We start from the raw sequence: 22,397 nt of genomic DNA, 5'->3' as shown, positions 1-22,397 counted from the left end.
AAAACACCACACAAGGCTAATGGATTTGATTAAGTCGAAAGTATTATGAAACATTATAGGAGATATATTTGAGGACACTAATGTTTGGGATTAAATCAGACTTTATAGGAAGTGATTAGGAATGTGAAGATTTGATTTATTTTATATTATATTATAGTCTTGTCTAAAATGTGCTTATACTATACTTAACTGCTGGTAGACACAATGTTGCCTTAAAGTGTTTTGTGGATTTTTTGTTTTTGGGGGAGTTTTTTGTTTGTGTTTTTAAAAAAGCTTGCCCTTTAACTAAACTGTTGTTGTCTGGTTGGAAGCCTATGCTTTTTAAATTCAAAAAGTAATTTAATATTATGTAAGGTTAAAAAAATGAGATTGTTCTGCATGTGCTAAATTTGAATTAAATTTCATGTCTAATTTTACAGGATTATCCCTCCATTGCTCACCTGGTACAGAAGCTTAGTGAGAACAACATTCAGACAATTTTTGCCGTTACTGAGGAGTTTCAGGCAGTTTACAAGGTAAAAATAAAAAAATCACATGAGATAAGCTTCTGTCTATTTTTCCAGCCAGTTGAGAGTCTGATTCTAATGATCCAGTATGCTATCATCAAAACTGATCTGATTTGATTTGAAATTAAAATTTGTGTGAAAATTGGTGACCATGAAAGTGATTTTTGCCATGATGGCTAATTAATAAGCACTCTCTTCTTGAGCAGTTGCCTATCCCAATATCAAACCTACCAGTCTGCTTTTATTTTTCAAGCAGAAAGTGATTTAATCTTTCTTACTTTTAGATTAGAAATAACAGTGCAGGACCTACTTTTTGCTTCAAAATACCTGAGGGGCATGGGAAAGCGGAGTCAAAGGAGAATTTTGGCGCGGGGGGGAGCAGAGCTGAGATTAAGGGAAAGGAGTTTTGGAAAAACACACAACTCTTAAACATGTTTTAAAACTAGTCCTGTCAATACCTGATTTAGAGAGCTTGAAAAGGTGATTTTGCCATTTTTTGTACTTTATGATTTTACCAACAAAACTGACTTGTTTTCAGCTTCATTTGATGACAGTTGATCTCCATCTCCCTGTCTGTTTTAATGCAGCAGAAGCAAATATGGCTTATGGCTCTAAAACCTTTTATAGTTACAGAAGTATCTTCTTAATTAAATATGTCTGAATTTTTTTAACTTAAATGAGAATATTTTTTAAAATAATTTTTAAGGAGAATACCTTCCTTTTTTATTCAGTCAAAAGATACGAGAAGAATTTTAAAAGAATGCAGAATTTTCTTTCCAATATTACAGTCACTGTTTTTATTCCTTCACAAGTTACTGAAACTATTAGCAACATATTTGTCTTGGTCTTGGGAGTTGTTCCTGGCTGTATACAGTAGAACCTCAGAGTTATGAACATCCAGAGAATGGAAGTTGTTCAAACTCTGAAATGTTCATAACTCTGAACAAACTTTATGGTGGTTCTTTCAAAAGTTTACAACTGAACAATGACTTAATACAGCTTTGAAACTTTACTATGCAGAAGAAAAATGCTGCCTTTCCTTTTATATTTTTAGTAGTTTACGTTTAATACAGTTCTGTAGTGTATTTTCTTTTTTCTTTTTTTTTCGGGCTCTGCTGCTGCCTGATTGTGTACTTCTGGTTCCAAATGAGGTGTGTGGTTGACTGGTCAGTTCGTAATTCTGGTGTTCATAACTCTGATGATCTACTGTATCTCAGTGTACATAATAAAGAAGCTTTTAGAGTAGGATTTATATTTGTGTAAAAGGAATTTACACTTTCTACTTTTAATGTTAAAAGGAACTGAAAAATCTGATCCCAAAGTCAGCAGTTGGAACTCTGTCTGCAAATTCCAGCAATGTGATTCAACTGATTATTGATGCCTACAATGTAAGTTTGTTTTTAATTCACATAACTTTTATTCTTGTTCCTCTCAAACTATATTGGCATCAGTTTCTGGAGAAGCCCTCTGAGGTATGCTCTTTTTCTAAAACCTTGTGAATGGAGTAGAAGATGGAATGTTGATAATGCATAATCTTGTCAAATTCTGATGAAAAGTGCACAGCTGTATGTAAAGATTTGCATTCTCTCGGCATAATCTTATTAATAAGTATCAAATAAGAAAAAAAGACTTCTCTTTTCAAACCCATCTAACATTAATTGTGTTTTCTTGCATCTGATGTGATCAAGAAGACATGCTTATTTTTCCCTGCATGATCTTTTCTTATTGTAAGGAGAGGAAGGAAGCAGTGCTTTTCTTCACCGCAGCAACCTTTATGTTTAATAATCTTTGAACCATGCTGTTAAGTTCTGGAGGGAAGCTACATCTGATCCTTGAATGATGATGGTAGAACTTCAAAGAATAGTGAAAGTGAGTTATAACAGAAGTAGTGAAACTGGGGAACTGTTAAGAAAACACCCTGGGTTGAGAAAGGACTGATAAAACCTAACGACCCTCCACAGAACATTCTGAAAAGTGTCTTCTAATAAGGATATTGTATGTGCAATTTTATTCCTTTCCAGATTTTGTTCTCCTTTACTGTACTTGAGGCTGGTGTGGAGAGAATGTATTTTTGTGAAAGTCTCTCTTCAGGAAATCAGGTTTCAGAGTAGCAGCTGAGTTAGTCTGTATCAGCAAAAAGAACAGGAGTACTTGTGGCACCTTAGAGACTAACAAATTTATTTGAGCATAAGCTTTTGTGGGCCATTTAATAGGCTCCACCTTTATTTGTCAACTCTTTTAAAGCTACATGGTAGTTTATTACTTAACTAATAACTAATTTTTGTTTTAGTCCTTGTCTTCAGAGGTTATCTTGGAAAACAGCAAGTTACCAAAAGGAGTAACAATCAATTATAAATCTTACTGCAAGAATGGAGTGAATGGCACAGGAGAAAATGGCAGAAAGTGTTCCAACATTTCAATTGGAGATGAGGTAATTTTTCTGTTCAGTTGAAGTATACAATTCATAGCTGACAACATACATTTTTAATATCTAAAGAATTGAACAAGACTGCAGTTCTCTGCAATATTTTACTTAATAATTTAGACAGAGCACCTTTTAGTAATGATGTAAGAATCCATTTATTTTGCTTACAGGTTAAATTTGAGATTAGTGTAACCGCTAACGAGTGTCCAAAGAAAGGACAAAATGAAACCATTAAAATTAAGCCACTGGGTTTCACTGAAGAAGTGGAAATTAATCTTCAGTTCATCTGTGAATGTCAGTGTCAAAATGAGGGAATTCCTAATAGTCCAGACTGCCATCAGGGAAATGGAACATTTGAGTGTGGTGCTTGCAGGTAAATAAACGGACCTTTTATTCTTTTTGGCAAACGGGAAATATGAGCACATCGTTTCTTTAATCAGACTTTTTTTTATTTTGAGCAGGTTGGCTGGGAGAAACATGCTTGGTCATCTTAGAGCCTTACCCATGTTGAATACTAACGTGTCTCCACAAATAGTCCTACTGAAATAAGGGAGATTATTCATGTAATAAGGCACTACCAAGCATGAGTCAAAGTATCAGAATCTGGCCCTTCATGAGTTGGTCCTTCAAAGAATATGGAGGCCTTAGTATTTTTCCTGTTTCCTTATTTAAATGTTAAGACCCATTTAATATGAAAAATACTGCAAGGATCAAATAAAAATGGAGCGTAAATTATAATATTCTTGTGAGCTTTAAGATTGACCTAATGTTTACCTTTGTGACATGAAGTTTGGATTTTCTTCCAAGGAGTTTGTAAGCAGTGCAAAGATACCTTGAAAGGAGTGCCTTGCAAGCTGGTACCAGCTGCTCAAGACCAGTGATTAATGAAAATTCAATCCAATCAGTATTAACAGATAAGGCTTTTAAGATGCTGTGATTTTTCTCATCCACTTTCTTTATTTTATTTATTCTTAATGTTTGGGGCTCTAATTATGTAGATATTTTCAATTTTTACATGTTTTAAAATCCCTTCGGCTATATAGAACTATGTGCTTGTATGTATATTTGAAATTCCCTTCCATTAATTATATTTATTAGTGTTTGGTACAAGCTATGGAAATTAAACTATAAACCAAATTCTGCTTTATTACACCAGTGAAAGTCAGACTTAATTCTGTTGGCTTTACTGGAGTTGCACTGGATATTAAAAGAGCAGCATTTGGCCCTAGAACTGGACCAGTTAGACATCAACCCAATAATCCTAGTTTGGGCTCTTCATTTTCAAAGAAACGTATCTAAAATAAAGATTATTCGGTCTAGAAAACCAGAAAGACAATCTAACAATGTGGCTCAACTCCTAAGAACTTCACCTTTAGGGAAGCAGGATCTAAGCCCTCAGAGAGTAGTGAACAACACTGGTGTCTGGTCAATACATTCCAAACATTATTTGTATGCAGTATTGTTCTAGTCAGGTTGGTCCCAGAATATTAGAGACACAAGGAGGATGAGGTAATATCTTTTATTGGACCATCTTCTGTTAGTGAGAGAGACAAGCTTTCAAGCTTACACAGAGTGCTCCTTCAAATCTGGGAAATTACTCAGAGGATATGTCTACACAGCAAAGAAAAACCCATGGCTGTCCCATGCCATCCCACTCAGGCTCATGAGTCTCAGACTGCAGGGCTGTTTCATTCTTGTGTGGACTTCTGGGTTTGGGCTGGAGCCCGGGCTATAGGCTCGCACCCCGCAAGGTCCCAGAGCCCAGGCTCCAGCCTGAGCCCAGAAGTACACACAGCAATGAAATAGCCCTGCAGTTTGAGCCCCGTGAATCCGAGTTGGATGGCACAGGCAAGCCACAGATTTTCTTTGCTGTATTGACATACCCAGAGTGTCACAGCTAAATACAAGATGCAACAGATTGTTTAGCATAAGTAATTAATTCATATTTCAAGGGACCATTCAAGGTGGTGTGGACCATTAACACCTATCCTGTCATGGGGTGGGGAAAAGCTGGATTAACCACTTCTGCTAAATAGTCTGCTCCACCCGTTATTTAGTGTAACACTGAGGACTGGTCTATACCAAAATATTGTCAGTTTAACTGCATCAGTGAGGGGTGTGAAAAATCCACGTCCCTGAGTGGCATTGTTAAACTGACCTAAGCCCCTGTGTAGACACCAGTAGTGCCACCATAGCATTTTAAGGGTAGACATACCCTAGAGTACATATCTGAGGGCTGGTCTACATATATGCTGAAGGTTGACCTAAGTTACGCTACGTAAATTGCATAACTGAAGTCAACGTAACTTGGGTCGACTTAGTGTGGTGTAGACACTGCTGTATGTTGACAGGAGATGCTCTCCCACCGACTTATCTTCCACCTCTCAGGCAGGTGGAGTACAGATGTCAATGGCAGAGCACTCTGCCATCCACTTAGCTTATCTTCACCAGACCCACTAAATCAACACCACTGCATCCATCACAGCAATGACAATTTAGCCGGAAGTATAGGCAAGACCTGACACCCGAAGAAGAGCTCTGCGTAAACTTGAAAGCGTGTCTTTCTCACCAGCAGAAGTTGGTCCAATGAAAGCTATTACCTCACCCATCTTGTGTCTCTAACCATTATTTTTAAATTATGAAGTTTTCAACCCCTTTCCCAGCTCCCTCACATGCAGTTATTTATTAACGACAAACAGCAATGGGTATTGATTTAATGGAAAGATTTCAGGAGCATGTTTAATGTAGGACCTGATTTTGCCAGGATACTTTATATGGAATTCCCTTTGAAGTCAGTGGAAGTGGTGTGTGCACTGAATGCTTGCAGATTGGGGTGTTTCTCTAACTGGTAAGCATTTGGAAAAGGGGAGTCATCAAATATTACCTGCCTGAAGTACTACCTGCTTCACTTTCAAGAGAGAGTTTTTCTCCATGTTCCCTTTGGATAAACAAAGCAAAGTTCCTATGTTTGCCAGCGGGGAGAGAGAGAGATTACTTTTATACATCACTGCCACTGACATCTCTATGACTTCACATACAAGGACTAAAAGGATAATGGATTCAGTATTAAGAATAGTTCCTTGCTCTTTTCTACTCTTGAATGCTTTCCTGATTAAAGCTTCATCTCTGGTTTAAGTGGCTCTCAGGTTTGTTTGTGATAACCCTAAGAACACACCTTTTATTCATAAACACTTGTTTCTGATTTTCTGAAGTGCTGAAAACCCATCACTGCAACTGAAATCATTGGGAGCTGCAGGTGTTCAGTACCTCTGAGAATCCAGCCCTTGAATGCCCAGTGTCCAAGCAAGAATGTTTCCTGGATGGAGATTAAGTGGGGTAGAGGGTAGTTGCCATAGTAAATAGCCACTGGCACTATTTTTATATTAAAAATAAGAAGTAATAATTATCTCATTTTACAGAAATAATGGCTATATAGCCATGTTGTCATAGGTTGCAGCCCTCAGCTTTTCACCTGGAACAAGTAAGCAGCTCAGAAACTGCTTAATGGCATAGTTAGGTCCCAAGGATGGTTACACTTAAGTCTTAGCTGGTATCTAGTTTGAACCTCAAACCATTCCCTGCAGAAACAGTGACTGTGACTACTGCCTTCTATCCTGTTGAATCTATTTCTTGTATATATAATATTGTATGTAAACGTTTTCAGTTCCCATGAGTTTTACTCAATTTAAATTTTAGGCATATATTTTTCCTGTAGGTGTAACGAAGGACGTATTGGAAAGGAGTGTGAATGCAGCACAGATGAAGTAAATAGTGAAGATATGGATGCTTACTGTAGAAGAGAGAACAGTACAGAAATATGCAGTAACAATGGGGAGTGTGTTTGCGGACAATGTGTATGCAGGAAAAGGGAAAACACCAATGAAGTCTACTCTGGCAGATATTGTGAATGTGATAACTTCAACTGTGATAGATCTAATGGCTTAATTTGTGGAGGTGAGAAATATAATTCATAGTTGTACAGAACTTTGCAAATATGTTACAGGGTGAGGCTGACAAATTTCAACAGCAGCTAGGTGACTTAGAGGATATGATAAATGAATATAGAGCCATTTGAATCTGGCCTGAGCAGATAGTGTCTGAAAATAGTTACCTAATAATATAATGGCCATCAGTCTGTAGCCAAGGGTAAGGTACGTGCTAGTAGAAATGCTAACACTTCAGATTAAATATCTTCCCTGCCATCACAGCTCCAGTCTGTGATGTAAAGTGAATTTGACAAAAGCTGTGAAATGCTATGAGAACTTCAAAAATTTAAAACACTTTTGTCTTTTAAAAGGAGACCAGGATTTATTGTACATCTCATAAATCTGACACTAGGCAAATACCTACAATATGTATTAATATAAAATAATAAAGTAAATTATAAATTATTAAAGCTGAAACCATAAATCAAGTTTATTATTTGAAAATTTCCAGTGCAATATTTGAGGGAGAGTTTTCCACTTGTTTTTACTACATGCCCCATCTAAGAAACTTTGGGTATCTCTGCCAAGATGGGTGTAGTAAATGTTGAGTCAAGTGTCTTGATACTGTACTACTACACTGTCTTACTGTAACCTCTACCAGTACAAAATGAGCTGGTAATCTTAGCCAAGATACTAGTGGATATTGTTCATGTTGTATAAACCACTGGTGACTATTTGGTATCCTTCCGAGCAGTCTGAGAAGAGGCCAAGAACTTAACCATGAAGAGTAACTGACCTTTTTGTCCTGAGTCTTAAGCTCTTCTAAGACAAAGTTGAGGTGCAAATTACGTTGTTTACGATATGTTTGTATAGTGCCTAGCAGAGTAGGGCCCCGACCTGATTGAGGCATCTAGGCTACTAGCATGATGTAAATGTTAAATTATTATTAGAGAGAGATTGCACTGATGCTGCCAATATGCTGATTACCTATTGTGGGGATAAGGCTTCATTTTGTAATGGTCTCCATGAGTGACCTTTCATCAGCCTTTCCGGTTCTTTGGTTGTGGTTTTGTGAGGAGGGAAGAGAAATGTCGTTAACTAAAAAACTCTCGAAGGAGGCAACATTAGTTCTACTTGTCATCTTTTTATCTTTGCATCAGTCAGTTTATATTTCTAATATTCCCTGATGGCAAACATTATTCAAAGTGACAGGTTTCAGAGTAGCAGCCGTGTTAATCTGTATCAGCAAAAAGAACAGGAGTACTTGTGGCACCTTAGAGACTAACAAATTTACTTGAGCATAAGCTTTTCATGCATCTGATGAAGTAGGCTTTAGCCCAAGAAAGCTTATGCTCAAATACATTTGTTAGTCTCTATGGTGCTACAAGTACTTCTGTTCTTTTTGCTATTACTCAAAGTATTTCTCAGCGCCACAAAATGCATATTTACTTAAGTTTACTAAAATATCTTTTTAACATGCAGGAAATGGTATCTGCAAATGCAGAGTATGTGAGTGTTTCCCCAATTTCACTGGCAGTGCTTGTGACTGCTCTTTGGATACGTCTACATGTATGGCTTCCAATGGGCAAATCTGCAATGGAAGAGGAACCTGTGAGTGTGGAACCTGTAACTGCACAGATGCCAAATTCCAAGGCCCCACATGTGAAATGTGTCAGACCTGCCTTGGTGTCTGTGCAGCGCACAAGTAAGTGTCAGTACAACAAAGGCGAGGCTTTCAGAGATGCTGTGTATATGTGCGTTTTTGGTATTTACACATTCTCAACTTTGAAAATGAGGCCCTTGATATTCATTGCTGCTTCATTCTCATAGTCCATTCTGAAATACAGGGATATAATCCCCTGGGGCAATAGGAGGAGATGAAATAAATTTGAGTCACAAACACACACAAAAAATACACAACTTTGACTAGATACCTTAGCTAATATAGTTTAGTCCTTAACTTTCTTCCCTTTATATTACAATGTGCTTTGTGATAAATAAAAATCAGTTCAGACTGGCTTTTTTTGGTATGACTCTATTTATGGGACAGTGACTGTTGCATCATAGTTAACCTTGCAACCTGGTTTCTATGTAAAGCCAAAGGTACCCTAGATTGCATCCAGGAGACTGAGTTCAAATCTCCTCATCCAGTGACTGCAGTTAATATTTCTGTGTATTTCACAACCGCTATTTTTCACTAAGGACTCCTGTGCTATACAGGAGCTCAGACAAGATGGTCCCTTCTGGGCTGAGAATCTATGAATATTCCTACCCTAGGGGCAAGGACCCTCATTTCATAGATAAGATGCCAGAGATTCTTCTTTGCGTAATGTCCAACCTGGAGTGCATGTGCCTTTGATCGGAAATTTTCAGTAAAGTGCCCATTCAGCCAGTGCATGTGCTTTATGCCTCCTCATGCCCTGCACCGAAGCTATATCGGGCTGCATGGGCGGGCTTATTCTTTAGACTAATTATTTTCTGTAATTTGTTTTAAATCTCTTATTTTGTAGAGTTTGCTTTATAATCCCTTCTTCTTAAGAGGGTTCTTTTTTCTTTTGAGATCCCAGTTGTCTTGGGATATGCCAAGATCTCTTGGCTTCAAGTGTTATCTTGCGTCACACTGGAAAGCCATCCCAGCTAGTGATGGACACTCCCAGTATATATGCTGTTAGGGGGAGTTAGATGTCCCTCAAAGCAGAGCTATGAAGAATTGGGAGGTGAAACTTAAGCTCTTAATGATGGAGCATTCTCTCCATCCAGAATCGCATCCAAGCCCAGAGACCCCCAATGGACATCGGCCGCTGAGTGAGCATAGTACCCCATCATCATCTGCATGCTCACCCGGACCTACACAGCAGAGTAGGGGGGAAGTGGCCAAGGAACAGCCAGCTTCAGTCTGGCTGTAGCGCTGCCAGAAGCATGGTCAGCATGTTGCAGCTGGATTCCCTGCTGACCCAGTGGCGGATCACTCCACCACTGTTAGGGCCCTGGGTCGGGGCCCCACTGGCCATCCAACCCATCAGTGTTTGCCTGGCCTCTGATTAAAGGGCCCAGGGACTATAAACGATCGGCTGCTCAGCCCTGTTAGACTGGTCAGGACACTAACGCCTACCGCTAATTCCCCTGATACTCGGTGGCAGTCTCGATGGCGTGGTGAGGCAGTGTGGCCTCCCTCCGATCCAAAGGGGGAGGGACGACCACCACACCACTACATATGCCTACATGTAAACAAATGTTTAGTTGATTTCAAACAGCACAAAGATACTGTCCCGTTTAATTTTCAGGATTTCAAAGTCACACAAAGCTGTCCAGAAAGAAGCCAAGGTTTCAGAGAAAGATCTATCTGTCACTCAACCATCTTTGTCATAAAAATGACAGTTTTGATGGATTGGTTGAGAGTCTGGAACCACCCCACATCACCAAGCTGCAACTACACCATTCTACCTCCCCTTCCCCTCCCCCCGCCTTTGCAGACTGTGGCTCCTATTTTCAACTTGTGTGGGAGTAGATTACATCTGACAAGTGGGTGAGAGATTATAAAACCATGTTACTCCATCCATCCATCCCCCTTCTATGTCCCTTTTCAGCGATCCTTCTCACGAGCACTTGCTGAGACAGGAAATTTACTTCCTTCTATGCACAGGAGCCATAGAACCAGTTCTAGCTCAGCACTCCAAGTATTTTTTGATCCCAAAGGCAGATGAGGGATAGAGATCAATTCTAGATTTAAGACTCCTAAACAACTTGGTGAAAAAACAAAAATTCAGAATAGTGACTCTCACTGCTATAATTCTGGCATTGGCAGATTGCATCTCGACCTTCAGAACATGTACTTTCATGTCACAATTCATCCGTCTCACAAGAGATTCCTTTGGTTTCTGGTAGGTCTGCCCAAGTAGCATGTCCTCACATTAACCTCCTAGAGTTGAGGGCAGCCAGAAATGCTTGTGTTCACTTCCTTCCATTAATCAAGGATAAATCCATAAAATTCATGACACAATATAATCTACATGTTCTACATCAACCATAAGGGTGGGTGGGTCAGATCCCCTTTCCTTTGTGCTGAAGCAGTAAAGCTATGGAACTAGTGTATAGCCAATCACATCCAATTACCTTCCAAGCCTATAGAACACCGATTATCTCAGTAAGCACTTCTTCCAAGATTATGAATGGGGAGTTGGACTAGACTGGATCTAGACTGTTCTCAGTGGTAGAAGATGACTGAACAAGGAGTAATGGTCTCAAGTTGCAGAGGGGGAGGTTTAGGTTGGACATTAGGAAAAACTTTTTCACTAGTAGGGTGGTGAAGAACTGGAATGGGTTACCCAGAGAGGTGGTGGAATCTCCTTCCTTAGAGGTTTTTAAGGTCAGGCTTGACAAAGCCCTGGCTGGGATGATTTAGTTGGGTTTGGTCCTGCTTGGAGCAGGGGGTTGGACTAGATGACCTCCTGAGGTCCCTTCCAACCCTGAGATTCTATGATTGTAAACTATTAAATAAGGATTTAATTTTAACAATATCCTTTGATCCCTTTCCCTTTAGATGGAGACAGGTTTTAGAATAAAAAACCCGTGTTTGACAGTCTTTTAGATGGTATTAAAGAGAGTAATAACTGTCCTTTTTTAAAGAAAAGAGTAGTTAGTTAAGATGGGCTGGAGCTCATTCCTGTTTTCTTAAAATCGGATCCTTTTTCCTAGAAGACAAAAACATGACACACATACAATAAAAGAGAAAAGAATAGCAAAGATAGAAAATGCAGCTTTTGTCTCACTTGTAATCTCACTGCTGGAGAAACACAGGCAAAGCACACAGTTTTACCAGGACTCTAAGACCTGTCAAACTTGTACCAGCATCAGGCTGTTCAGGACATTGCTTTTAGTTTCCTCTTTATGGTCACAAGTTTACAGCAGTGTTGCAAAATATACAGTCTTGGTCAGCTAAGCCAGACTCTTATTAGACAGAAGTAAAAAGGAGAGTGGTAGGAAAGAGAAGAAATGAGATGAGGAAGAAAAAGGACACATGGCGGGGGGGGAGTGGTAGAGGGAAGGGGAAATGATAGATGACAGTCTCACATTCCAGGTGATATATCTGCCTTCTTTGCCAACAGATTTTTCAATGAGATAGAAATTAATACACTAGAGATCTCCCTTTCATGAACGTGTTTAAAAGTGGTGTTACTAATTTGTATTTCAACAGGGACTGTGTTCAATGCAGAGCTTTCAAAAAGGGAGAAAAGAAGGACGCATGTTCTCAGGACTGTATGCATTTCAACATGACACTAGTGGAAAGTCGAGATAAGTTACCACAGCCTGGCCAGCCTGATCCACTGTCTCACTGTAAAGAGAAGGATGTTGATGACTGCTGGTTCTACTTCACATACTCCATCAATGCAAACAATGACGCCATTGTCCATGTGGTGGAGACACCAGGTACAAACGCTTTATTGCATGTTTCCTTCACCTTTGTGATCAACTCTCTGTTGTTCCTTCTGTACTCAACACAGTTACATTGACTGACCTTTCTGAACCTTCAAACTGTATCCAGAAGTAGTATCCCCGGACCCTGCTTTGAAACTAGGGCTGCTTGAGACTGGTGTTTGTGTCTCAGATATTGACACTGTTTACAGACTCCTACGCTGACCAAAACAGATTTGCTCACATGACTTGCCGTATGTGTTATATTTAATAAGTTTTTTTCTTCCTGTTGACATACTTTAATCATGTTTCTATAATCTCTTTTAATCAAGTCCTAAATACATTGATACAAATATTTCTGGTTTGGTTCAGGTTAGAAACATGTTGCAGGTTAAAACAAAAACCACACACAATATGACATTTCACTTAATTATGTCCAGCTTTGTACAGAATAGCAAAAACCTCCTTTGTTTATGCTTGATTATTTCTCTTTTCAGTCCTTGCTTTACTCAGACCACTTACCTTCAAGCATGGTTCTGACAGGCCTTTTATTGAATTAATCCATAATACTCAGACTTCCTGGAGGTGGTTCCATCAAATATCTACTGGCAGAGGAAAAATTGATTCAACTGTGGTTTGATCAATTTCTGGGAAATTGGCTAGTTTAGATTAATGGGCAGATGGCTTATTGTCTAATCAAGTTAACATCTCTTCTGAAAAGGACCTTTGCTTCGAACCATAGTAGTGGTTTCCTGACTAAGTTAGTGACTTAATATAAAATATACCTTTTATTAATTGTACACGATAGGTAGAAAGTGATGTCTCATTCTGCAGGATTATAGGAATTGATAAATCAGACAAGATCAATAGTCTGCTTAGTTCAGTGGCCAGCACCCCGTTTCAGACATAAATGTGTTAATGCCCATAATGCGCATATTTGTACAATGCTGCAGCTTTGAATGACAGCCCTTCCTCATCCCAGTTGGTGAAATTTATGCCCTGAAGTATGAGATTTATTTATACTTTTTTATTTAATTTTAAATGTTATTTCTGTTTAATGGGAAATTATTGCAAATATCTGCATCAATCTATCTACTCAGTGAGGGCCAGATTTTCCCCTAGTTGCACTAGTTTAGTATGATGTCGACCCAGAGAGCTATATGTGTTTTGCTCAGTACATCATTTTAAAGATTCATGGAATAACTTCTCTATGATCGTGAACATTGTATGGAAACTTGCATTAACTCACTATTTTTTTGGTAATGTTCTCAAAATTTCTCCTTTTACGGTTGAAATTTTCCATGGTGAAGAGCATAATTTTTTATACCTTAAAGACAGCTATTTGCTAACTCAAATGACTGAATTTAAAAGCCAACAGTCATTTAGCCTATAGCTGTTACTACAAAATATCTGACCTGGCCACTTAAGGCTCACATGAGTTCCGCTCACCTAGATGGGAGCAAAAGGGATCAGAAGGGGTCAGGAGAGAATAGGGAAAGGAAGAGGAGGAGAGGCAGTCTATCACTCTGTGCTAGGTGCGGTGCCCATGTGTAATGAAGGTAATCTCATCCCAAAGGGTTTACAGTCTCAGTAGAATGTTCATTTGTCTCAGATGACTTTCAAAATTTTGTAAAGTTCATTAATGGACTTTCTCATTTTATTTCCTTAAAAAAAAGTTTAAAAAGTGGTTAATAATGTTAGCATTCTGTAGGAATCTCAGCCCAACCAATAGGAGCAGGACTCAAAATCCGTCCTGTGGGGTGATTCAGTGCAGTAACTATGCACCTTGACAGATTCCAGCAGTTCACTTTGGGCTTGATCTTTCACCAATAAAGTTAATGGGAGTTTTTCCATTGACTAGAAGGGGAGCAGGATCAATCCCTTAGTTTAGGTGACTATTCAGAATTCTGTATTTAGCAAAACAGGTAACTTTTTTACAAGAGTGCTAGTTACTCTTGCCTTACCTTCTCCATACAACTTCCTTTGTATGGTTTTAGTTAATTTTACAAGTATCATTTTTGTTCTGCAATTATTCATCCTTATGAATGAAAATGTCAATCATTTTTGCATTTCCTAGTTCAACAAAGCACTGGATTCCCATGTTGAAGTCTTGTAAAAATCTGTTAACATTCTGATCCTTCTGCTTCAAGGGATCATGCTATTACAATTTGGCTTTGTATAAATATTGCAACTTGAGGTAGAAACAAGGCCACACTTTTTCTATAAAGCGAGAAGTATTTTGGGACTATCTGGTTAATCCATATTTACACTCATAAAGTCAATTTCCTGTCTCGTTATGTTCACAATTCATAATCAGCTTGTTCATAAGTAGTCTAGAGGTCTAAACTTAAGGTTTCAAGTGCTATGAAATTCTTAGCTCTGTGTGGTCTTAAAAGCTGATTTGGTCAACAGAAGTCATTTCTCCATGGCATCAAAACTTGCTTTCTCACTATCTGTGTGTCTTAAAACTAGAATAAGAATCTTTGTATATCTCAGTAGCTCTAATTTAGATTATTATTCACAGATGCATTTTAAATGTGAGAAATTGTTAATATTGCTCTTGACAAGTTGGATGCTCTGAATGTTGCACAGTATAATTTAAATTCTTCAGCAATTGTGCTTCTTTTACATTGTGCTAAAACTGTACTGTAATTATTCTATTCCCCAGAATGCCCCACTGGCCCAGACATCATTCCCATTGTAGCTGGTGTGGTTGCTGGAATTGTTCTGATTGGTCTTGCTTTATTACTGATTTGGAAACTACTTATGATCATTCATGACAGAAGAGAATTTGCTAAATTTGAAAAGGAGAAGATGAATGCAAAGTGGGACACGGTGAGTCATGGAACTTAAATTCAATAAAGCTACTGTTGTTACGGAAAGTACAAAAGTTTTTGTTTGTGTGCCCCAAATATTTCAAGGTGATCCTCTATAGGATAAAAACTGGAATACAAAAAACCTTTTTTAGAGTTGGTCTTGAACATGTCCTGTACATACTGTCAATAGCGATGAATTGTAAAAGAACATCTTTCGCCTAGGATGTATAACCTGACTAGATAAGCCAGCATGTACTCAAAGATTTAGGTTTTGAGTTCTAATTACTTAAATAATATGGGCCACGCTTGTAGAAAAGGAAACAGACTGAAGTGATAGTGCTAGACCAGCCTAACTTTGTTACTGTGACATCAGGGTACAACACCCTGTCTGTGTACCAAACTGTTACCTCAAATAATCAGACAGCTTCCATTAAAAGTTGGTGGGAGTTGCATTTACATACTGTAGAAGAGCAAAAATCCTCCTTGTTTGAGTCCTTACATATGTTCATTCCACTGTAGGTGTATGCGCACCCTGGGCACAGTCACCAGAAAATTTTCCCTCAGTGGTACCCATCAGGGCAGCTGAGCGTCCTCTGGTGCTGTGTGCTCATAGCATCATATAAAGAGCCCAGTTGACCCGGCGCACCCTCAGTTTCTTCTTACCGACTGACGATTGCTAGAACTGTTCTCCTTGCTACGCAAGCTTTCTCAGTAGAACCTCTGTACAGTCGTCTTTGGGGATAAGGTGCAGTTATGTCCTCACTCTAGCTTCCTCCCAAAGGTTGTTTCCCAATTTCATAGCAATCAGGCAATCTTACCAGTTTTCTACCCAAAATTACAAGCAAACAGCGAATAACAGTGGCTTCATTCATTGGACATAAGACGTGCCCTAGCATTCTATGTAGAAAGGACCAAACCATTTCATAAATCCACCCCAACTGTTCATAGCAATAGCTGACAGGATAAAAGGTCTCCCCATCTCTACACAGAGAATTTCTTCTTGGATCATATCGTGCATTCTCATGTGTTACAAGCAGGCGGGTGTTCTTCCACCAGTTATCCTGACTGTCCACTCCATGAGCGCATACACATCTTCAGTGGCATTCCTACCACAGATTCTTGTTCAGGACATTTGCAGAGCAGTGACTTGGTCATCAGTACATACGTTCTCTGCTCATTATGCCATTACTCAACAGTCTAGGTATGATTCCAGATTCAGTTGAGCTGTTTTGCAGTCTGCATGTCCACGAACTCTAATCCCACCTCCTATGCAACTGCTTGGGAGTCACCTACAGTGGAATGGACATGTGCAAGCACTTGAAGAAGAAAAAAAAATGTTTCTTACCTTTCCTGGACTGTTCTTCAAGATGTTGCACATGTCCATTCAACGACTCACTTTCCTACCCCTCTACATCAGAATTGGCCAGAAAGAAGGATTGAGGGGGCGTGGGGTCGCCTGGACTCTTTATACCAGCACTATGAGTGCATGGCATCAGAGGGTGCCCATGCCGCCTCAACAGGAACAACTGAGGGGAAAATTTCCACTGACTGTGGGCATGCACACACCTATAGTGGAATGATATGTACAACACATCTCAAAGAACAAGTTATGGAAAGGTAAGTAACCAGGTTTTTGTTTTTTGTTTTTGCAAGAAGACCTTAAATATATATATTCATTAAGGTCTGTGGGGACGGTCAGTAATGGTTGAACATCAAATCTCAGTGCTGATGTACTGAAATCTTGTGGGACTTAGCACCCACAAATCCTTATAAGCAGCGTTATGCTTCAGTTATTTCCTTAGAAGGGCTTTATCCTTGTTTATTGATCTGCCGAGGGTTTTTCAGATTTGTATTAGAGTTTCACTGCTAAATAATTTTAAAAGAAAATTACTAACATAATTTTCCTTTCGATACAGCATGATCTTTCCCTCTCTTTATGATCGTTGAGAATGTTATTTTCTTTTTTTCTGTTGAATTATTCGACATTGACCATTTCTTTCACTTCAGCAAGAAAATCCAATATACAAGAGTCCTATTAATAATTTCAAGAATCCAAACTATGGACGTAAAGCTGGTCTCTAAGTCTCAGTTTGTATTTTCTTTTCAATTTCTTCTTTTTCTTTGCATGTCACTTTTAACTCTTTTCAGGCTCAGTGTCATTGCCAATTAATCACAGTTTGTGCCTTATTCTGTTGATCTGCTGCTGCTTCAGTTCTGAAATTGTACAGAGTGGAGCTTGAAAATCTTTAATCTTTATTAACAGCAACATTGCATATTTATTAATATCAATAGTACTTGCTTGAGAATGAGTTTATATGTGAAGTTGAAGAACAGTATTTTATATAAAGGAAAATAGAACAACAATTTAGATGGGTGGTGGAGGAACGAGAATCTCTTTGGGCTTTTCTACAGTAGGAGTTTTTTGACTGTCAGTTAACTCAAGGTAGTTTTTAGGGACTGTCCAGACTAGCCTTTACAGTTTATCTGGGATACAAATGTTTGTGGCTTTACTGGAACAAACTTTTGTGGAGTATCCAGACTAGCTTTTACAAATGTATTAATTACCTCAGTTAATGGGCAGTCAGTTAGCTCAAGGTAAAAAAAAACAAAAAACCCTGTCTAAACATACCCTTTAAGTGTGAAATATGTTCATTAATAATGTCATGATTAGATATGCAACCCAGTCCTAATTTTCCCATCACAACTGGCAATATCATAATCCTTTGTCTCTCAGATGTCATCTCTGGCAGGTGTCGGCAACCTTCAGCACATGGCCCATCAGGATAATCTGCTGGCAGGCCGCAAGACATTTTGTTTACGTTGACTGTGCGCAGGTACAGCCCCCCACAGCTCCTAGTGGCTGCAGTTTGCCATTCCCAGCCAATGGGAGCTGCGGGAAGCAGCGGGCCACAGGGACATGCTGACCACCACTTCCCGCAACTCCCATTGGCTGGGAACGGCAAACTGCGGCCACTGGGAGCTGCGGGGGTCCGTGCCTGTGGACAGTCAACATAAACAAAATGTCTCGCAACCCACCAGCGGATTACCCTGATGGGCTGCCTGCCAAAAGTTGCCAACGCCTGATCTATGGGAATGAGGGAAGGGCATTTTCTTCCATAGCCAACTGTTAGTCTCCTTCAGCCATAGTTTCAGGAGGGAAAGAGAGGCAGAACACTCCAATCTTCTGTCTTAGACTGTTGGCTGCAGCTCTGTGCTGCTGACTGTCCCTTGTCCACTGTTATAACAGCCACCAGCCATGAGGCAGTGAAGCAGGAGCTGCATCATTCCATTTGGCTCAACCTTAAGCCCATTACAAGGAAACTGGATTCTGAGATTCTTAGCTGGTAGTAGCTTAGATCCTCTCTCCTCCCATGTCAGATACTGAGGAGAAAGGCAGAAGGAGGTGAATGGCATCAGCCCAAAGACCTCATTTCTTCAACCCTAAAGCACAAGAAGCAGGGACAGTGACAGCCTAACACTGATGTACAGGTCAGGAAGCCAGAGGGGATGGGTTGTCTAAGGGAGTTTAGAAGGAAGGGTTCTTAAGTGAGATTGCTCTCCTCCTTCCCCAGGGTCTCCAGAGAGGGTGATGAGAATAGAGAGGAGGGGTAGGGAAATAGATGACAGGAGAAGGGCAGGGGCGGTGAGAGAGATGGAAAATCTTGCAGGGGGGAGACAGAAGAGAGGGCTAATAATGAAAATGGAAAAGGAAGAATTTGTCCATCACAATAGAAGCTAAGTACTGCACCTATTATTTCACAGTGGTGGGGTTTTTTTGTTGGGAAAGGCCCTGGACCCATCACTTGATTTTTCTCCTACCTGGTCCCTTTTCACTTTTTATGTGGTTATACCCTGGTATTATCATCAGCTCCTCATTCTCTCCCAGTTTTTCCTTTTATATCTCCAAAATCCTTCCATTCCAACCATAAAAAACCTTTCCCAAGCCCTGATTATTTCTTCTCAACTATTGTAATCCTGTCTATTTTCCTAAACTCTCGCCTCATGAAACACACACTCTTTTCAATCTATCCAAAACCCAGCTGTAAAAATCATTTACCTTGTCCCTCACTCTGAACCATATCCAGCTCCATTTCCAGTCCTTTCACAGCTCTCCTGACATTTCCTGAATGTCATTTTAAGTTGGCAGATCTCAGATGGTACTAAATGTTGTCATTCAGTTTTATGACTTGGGTCATTTTCCCACCCCTTCTTTGTTGATGAGTTGTCTGTGTATATTTTAAATTCTTTGAGGCAGAGGCTTATTTTGGCTTGCACAGTGCTGGGGCTAAACAAATGATGATATTCTAAAAAAAAAATGGTTTTAACTTCTAAAGTTCAGAGACTTTACTGCAATTTTTAAACCATCAGTGTGTCTTAAATCTTGAGTAAGCTGTTGAAAGTTCTGTTAAATCAATTTATTACATTTAGCTTATCTGCAATCATGTCTATTGTGAGCAACTTGATTAGTTAGACATCTCTAGGATGTAAAAAATGAGCCAAAAATGTTCATCTCCCAGGCAATTCAGAAAACTTTGACATAACCTTCCTGTTACCTAAGAGACCTATGGGTTTTTTAGATTGGCTTCTGCCTTTTCGCTGCTTTATTGGCACAAGGGGGCTTGGTTTTTTAAAGTCAACTTTTTGTCTTTTTCTTAACTTTAGAAATATCAGGAATGTCAAGGTCTTCCCTGGCTTTGCTGGATGGCCTCAGCTCTATTGCTATGAATCTGTTCAGAGCAGGGGCCGAGGTTGCCATGGATAGACTGAGTGGGTTTTCAGGAAGGAAATGGAGTGTAGAAAACCTCTCCAGTAATGGATGCTTCACTCGAGGTTACAGTAGCAGTAGGCTTCCATCAATAACTTTTAACTCATGCGACTCATAGTGGTTCCTCTCAACCCTTTGGAGAAGAGCCATATACTGTTGCCATGGCAGGGAAGCTGGCTGCTGTGTCACCACAGGATGAAGCCACTTCACTCTACTCCTAGGGTTCCCTTCTACAGGGCCCTACCACACATTCTTCACTGTGATGCTCAGTTTAGATCTGTGTCAGTGAAAAGCACCCTACCTTATCCCCGGGGTTAACTCCTGGCCTCTAGCCTTCCAGCCATGCTTGATGTGTCTCCTCCTTTCTGTATTCTCTGAAAAAAGGGATGTGCCTTTTTTGGGAGGGGTGCAGTTTCCAACATTGAAGCTTGGCAGGGGATCCACATAATGGTGTTGTTCAAAAAGACCTGATGATATTTGTGAAATGGAGTAGATAGTGAGAACCAGTTCTTGAGCAAATGTCAAAAGATTCTAGAGATAAGTTTCCCACAGTCACTTGGGTCGTAACTCAGACTAACTGCACATATCATGCATATAGTTTTTGTGATGAGATGTTCTGTGATTTGTTTAAATTGAAACAATATGTCAGTAGAGAAAAAAGTAGTAAGAAGGCCAATAAAACATACCGTATATAGCAAGGTATTTAACAAACAGTAATCTAAAATGCTACACACTGTGTAATGTAGCAGAGAGAATATTGTTGCAGGAACCTTAATTGTATATCTTGTGAGCTTTAAATGATCTATCCTAGGTTTTCTATATCACCTTGATATCTAAGAGGTAGTTAATAGTTTCTTGCATGAACTACAAACCAGTCAAGTGCTTAAAACAGTACTGTTCAGAGGGTGTGAATGGAAAAATTACTTCTGCAGTTATCTGCAGTGTTGTAACAGTGTTGGTCCCAGGGCATTTCAGAGACAAAGTGGGTGAGGTAATACCTTTTGTTGAACCAACTTCTATTGGTGAGAGAGGCAAGCTTTCAAGCTTCACAAAGCTCCTCTTCAGGTCACCTATGAAAGCCCAAAAGCTTCTCTCTCTTCACCCACAGAGGTTGGTGCGGTAAAAGATATTACCTCACTCAGCTTGTCTCTCTCATACAGCTATGGCAGTTGCAGTTTCCTTTTAAGATTTTTAAGCAAAATGTGTGGGAATCCACAAAGAGACTTAGGGATTGCGATGCTGGGCATCATGGTGCCTAGAAAATCTCAGGAACAACACTGAAATTCACACAGCAGGCTCCCTGTACAATGTAAATGGGGGGAGAGAGGCATCTAAGAATGCAATCCACAAAAACAAGCATATTAGGTAGAGATATTAAGCGTATTAAGCTAAGCAGTGGGAGATGCCAACTGGAGAAGGGGCACTAAGTCCCTCCCCCTCTCAGAGATAGGTGCTTAAGTCTAGGCTGCAGGGAGGATTTTAAATGCCTTCTTAGCACGGCTACCAGTTCGGCTCCACATGCAATTTAAGTGGCCAAATGCCTGACTTCCCCTGGTTCGTGAATCACTCTGGGGCTTAGGTGGGAGATAAGTGTCCAGATGCTTATAGGGAGGTAGCAGTGCACATAATCAGATGCAGAAACATAAGCACCCAGGGAAACTTTAACCTGAAAAACTTGTGCTGAGTGAGTTTAGGCACCTATAGATTTGACAGGAGTTTTGTGGATTCCAGTGGAGCCAAAACTGGGATTTGGGCACCTAAGTCTGGAATTTAGGTACCCAGATCTTTTTATGGATCCCTCCCAATGTATTAGAGTTTTAATTAGAATATTTTTAGCATAATTTTGATGTATATATTGGGGCAAGTTAATGCGAAAATGTTCTATCTTAGCCAGCCAGACAGAATACATGTGGGATTTAGACTAATACAGTGCTAAATTTGTAAAATTTCTTAACTTTTTAGTCTTACTGTATTAAAGAATCTATAATTTAACAAAGTTAAATTAATGAGGCAGATATGAATCTGAATTTGTTGCATTTTTTTATAATAGAGTATTTCTAAATGGAAAGCAAAAGCTATTGACTTCTGCTAATCCTTGTATAAAAGTGAGCATTATTGATGTGATAGGTATGCCTAGATCAGTGATTCTCAAACTTTTGTACTGGTGACCCCGTTTATACAGCAAGCCTCCGAGTGTGACCCCCCCCTTTATAAATTAAAAACATTGTTTTTATATTTAACATTATTATAAATGCTGGAGGCGAAGCGGAGTTTGGGGTGGAGTCTGACCGCTCAGGATCCCCCATGCAATAACCTTGCAACCCCCGGAGGGGTCACAACTCCCAATTTGAGAACCCCTGGCCTAGATAGTGTTTCAACAGGTGTAGTGTCTATTAACCAGGAAACTAGACCAAAGCTCCAATCTTGCACTGAAAAACATGGTCCGTCCCTTACACCTGCGTGCAGCCCTTTTTGAAGCCATTGGGGCTCTGACATCACAGGGGTCTGCCAGTGCAGTCCTGTTTGAAATGGGACTACGTGATCAGT

General features: G+C 39.6%; 1 protein-coding gene across 1 annotated transcript in view; it reads left to right on the top strand.

Moving 5' to 3' along the window:
- ITGB1 (integrin subunit beta 1) overlaps positions 1 to 22,397 on the top strand; it is an 89,800-nt gene that overhangs the window by 60,206 nt on the left and 7,197 nt on the right. Inside the window, exons 8-15 of the mRNA XM_045007911.1 lie at positions 420 to 515; positions 1,805 to 1,894; positions 2,797 to 2,937; positions 3,102 to 3,304; positions 6,647 to 6,885; positions 8,340 to 8,562; positions 12,052 to 12,284; positions 14,938 to 15,104. Of these exons, the coding sequence (XP_044863846.1) occupies positions 420 to 515; positions 1,805 to 1,894; positions 2,797 to 2,937; positions 3,102 to 3,304; positions 6,647 to 6,885; positions 8,340 to 8,562; positions 12,052 to 12,284; positions 14,938 to 15,104 (1,392 nt within the window). The remainder of the gene's footprint in view (positions 1 to 419; positions 516 to 1,804; positions 1,895 to 2,796; positions 2,938 to 3,101; positions 3,305 to 6,646; positions 6,886 to 8,339; positions 8,563 to 12,051; positions 12,285 to 14,937; positions 15,105 to 22,397) is intronic.

This window comes from Mauremys mutica, chromosome 2, assembly GCF_020497125.1.
Source record: "Mauremys mutica isolate MM-2020 ecotype Southern chromosome 2, ASM2049712v1, whole genome shotgun sequence".
Classification (NCBI taxonomy): domain Eukaryota; kingdom Metazoa; phylum Chordata; order Testudines; family Geoemydidae; genus Mauremys; species Mauremys mutica.
The sequence above is the reverse complement of the archived record's forward strand: the minus strand, read 5'-3'. Positions and strand labels throughout refer to the sequence as shown.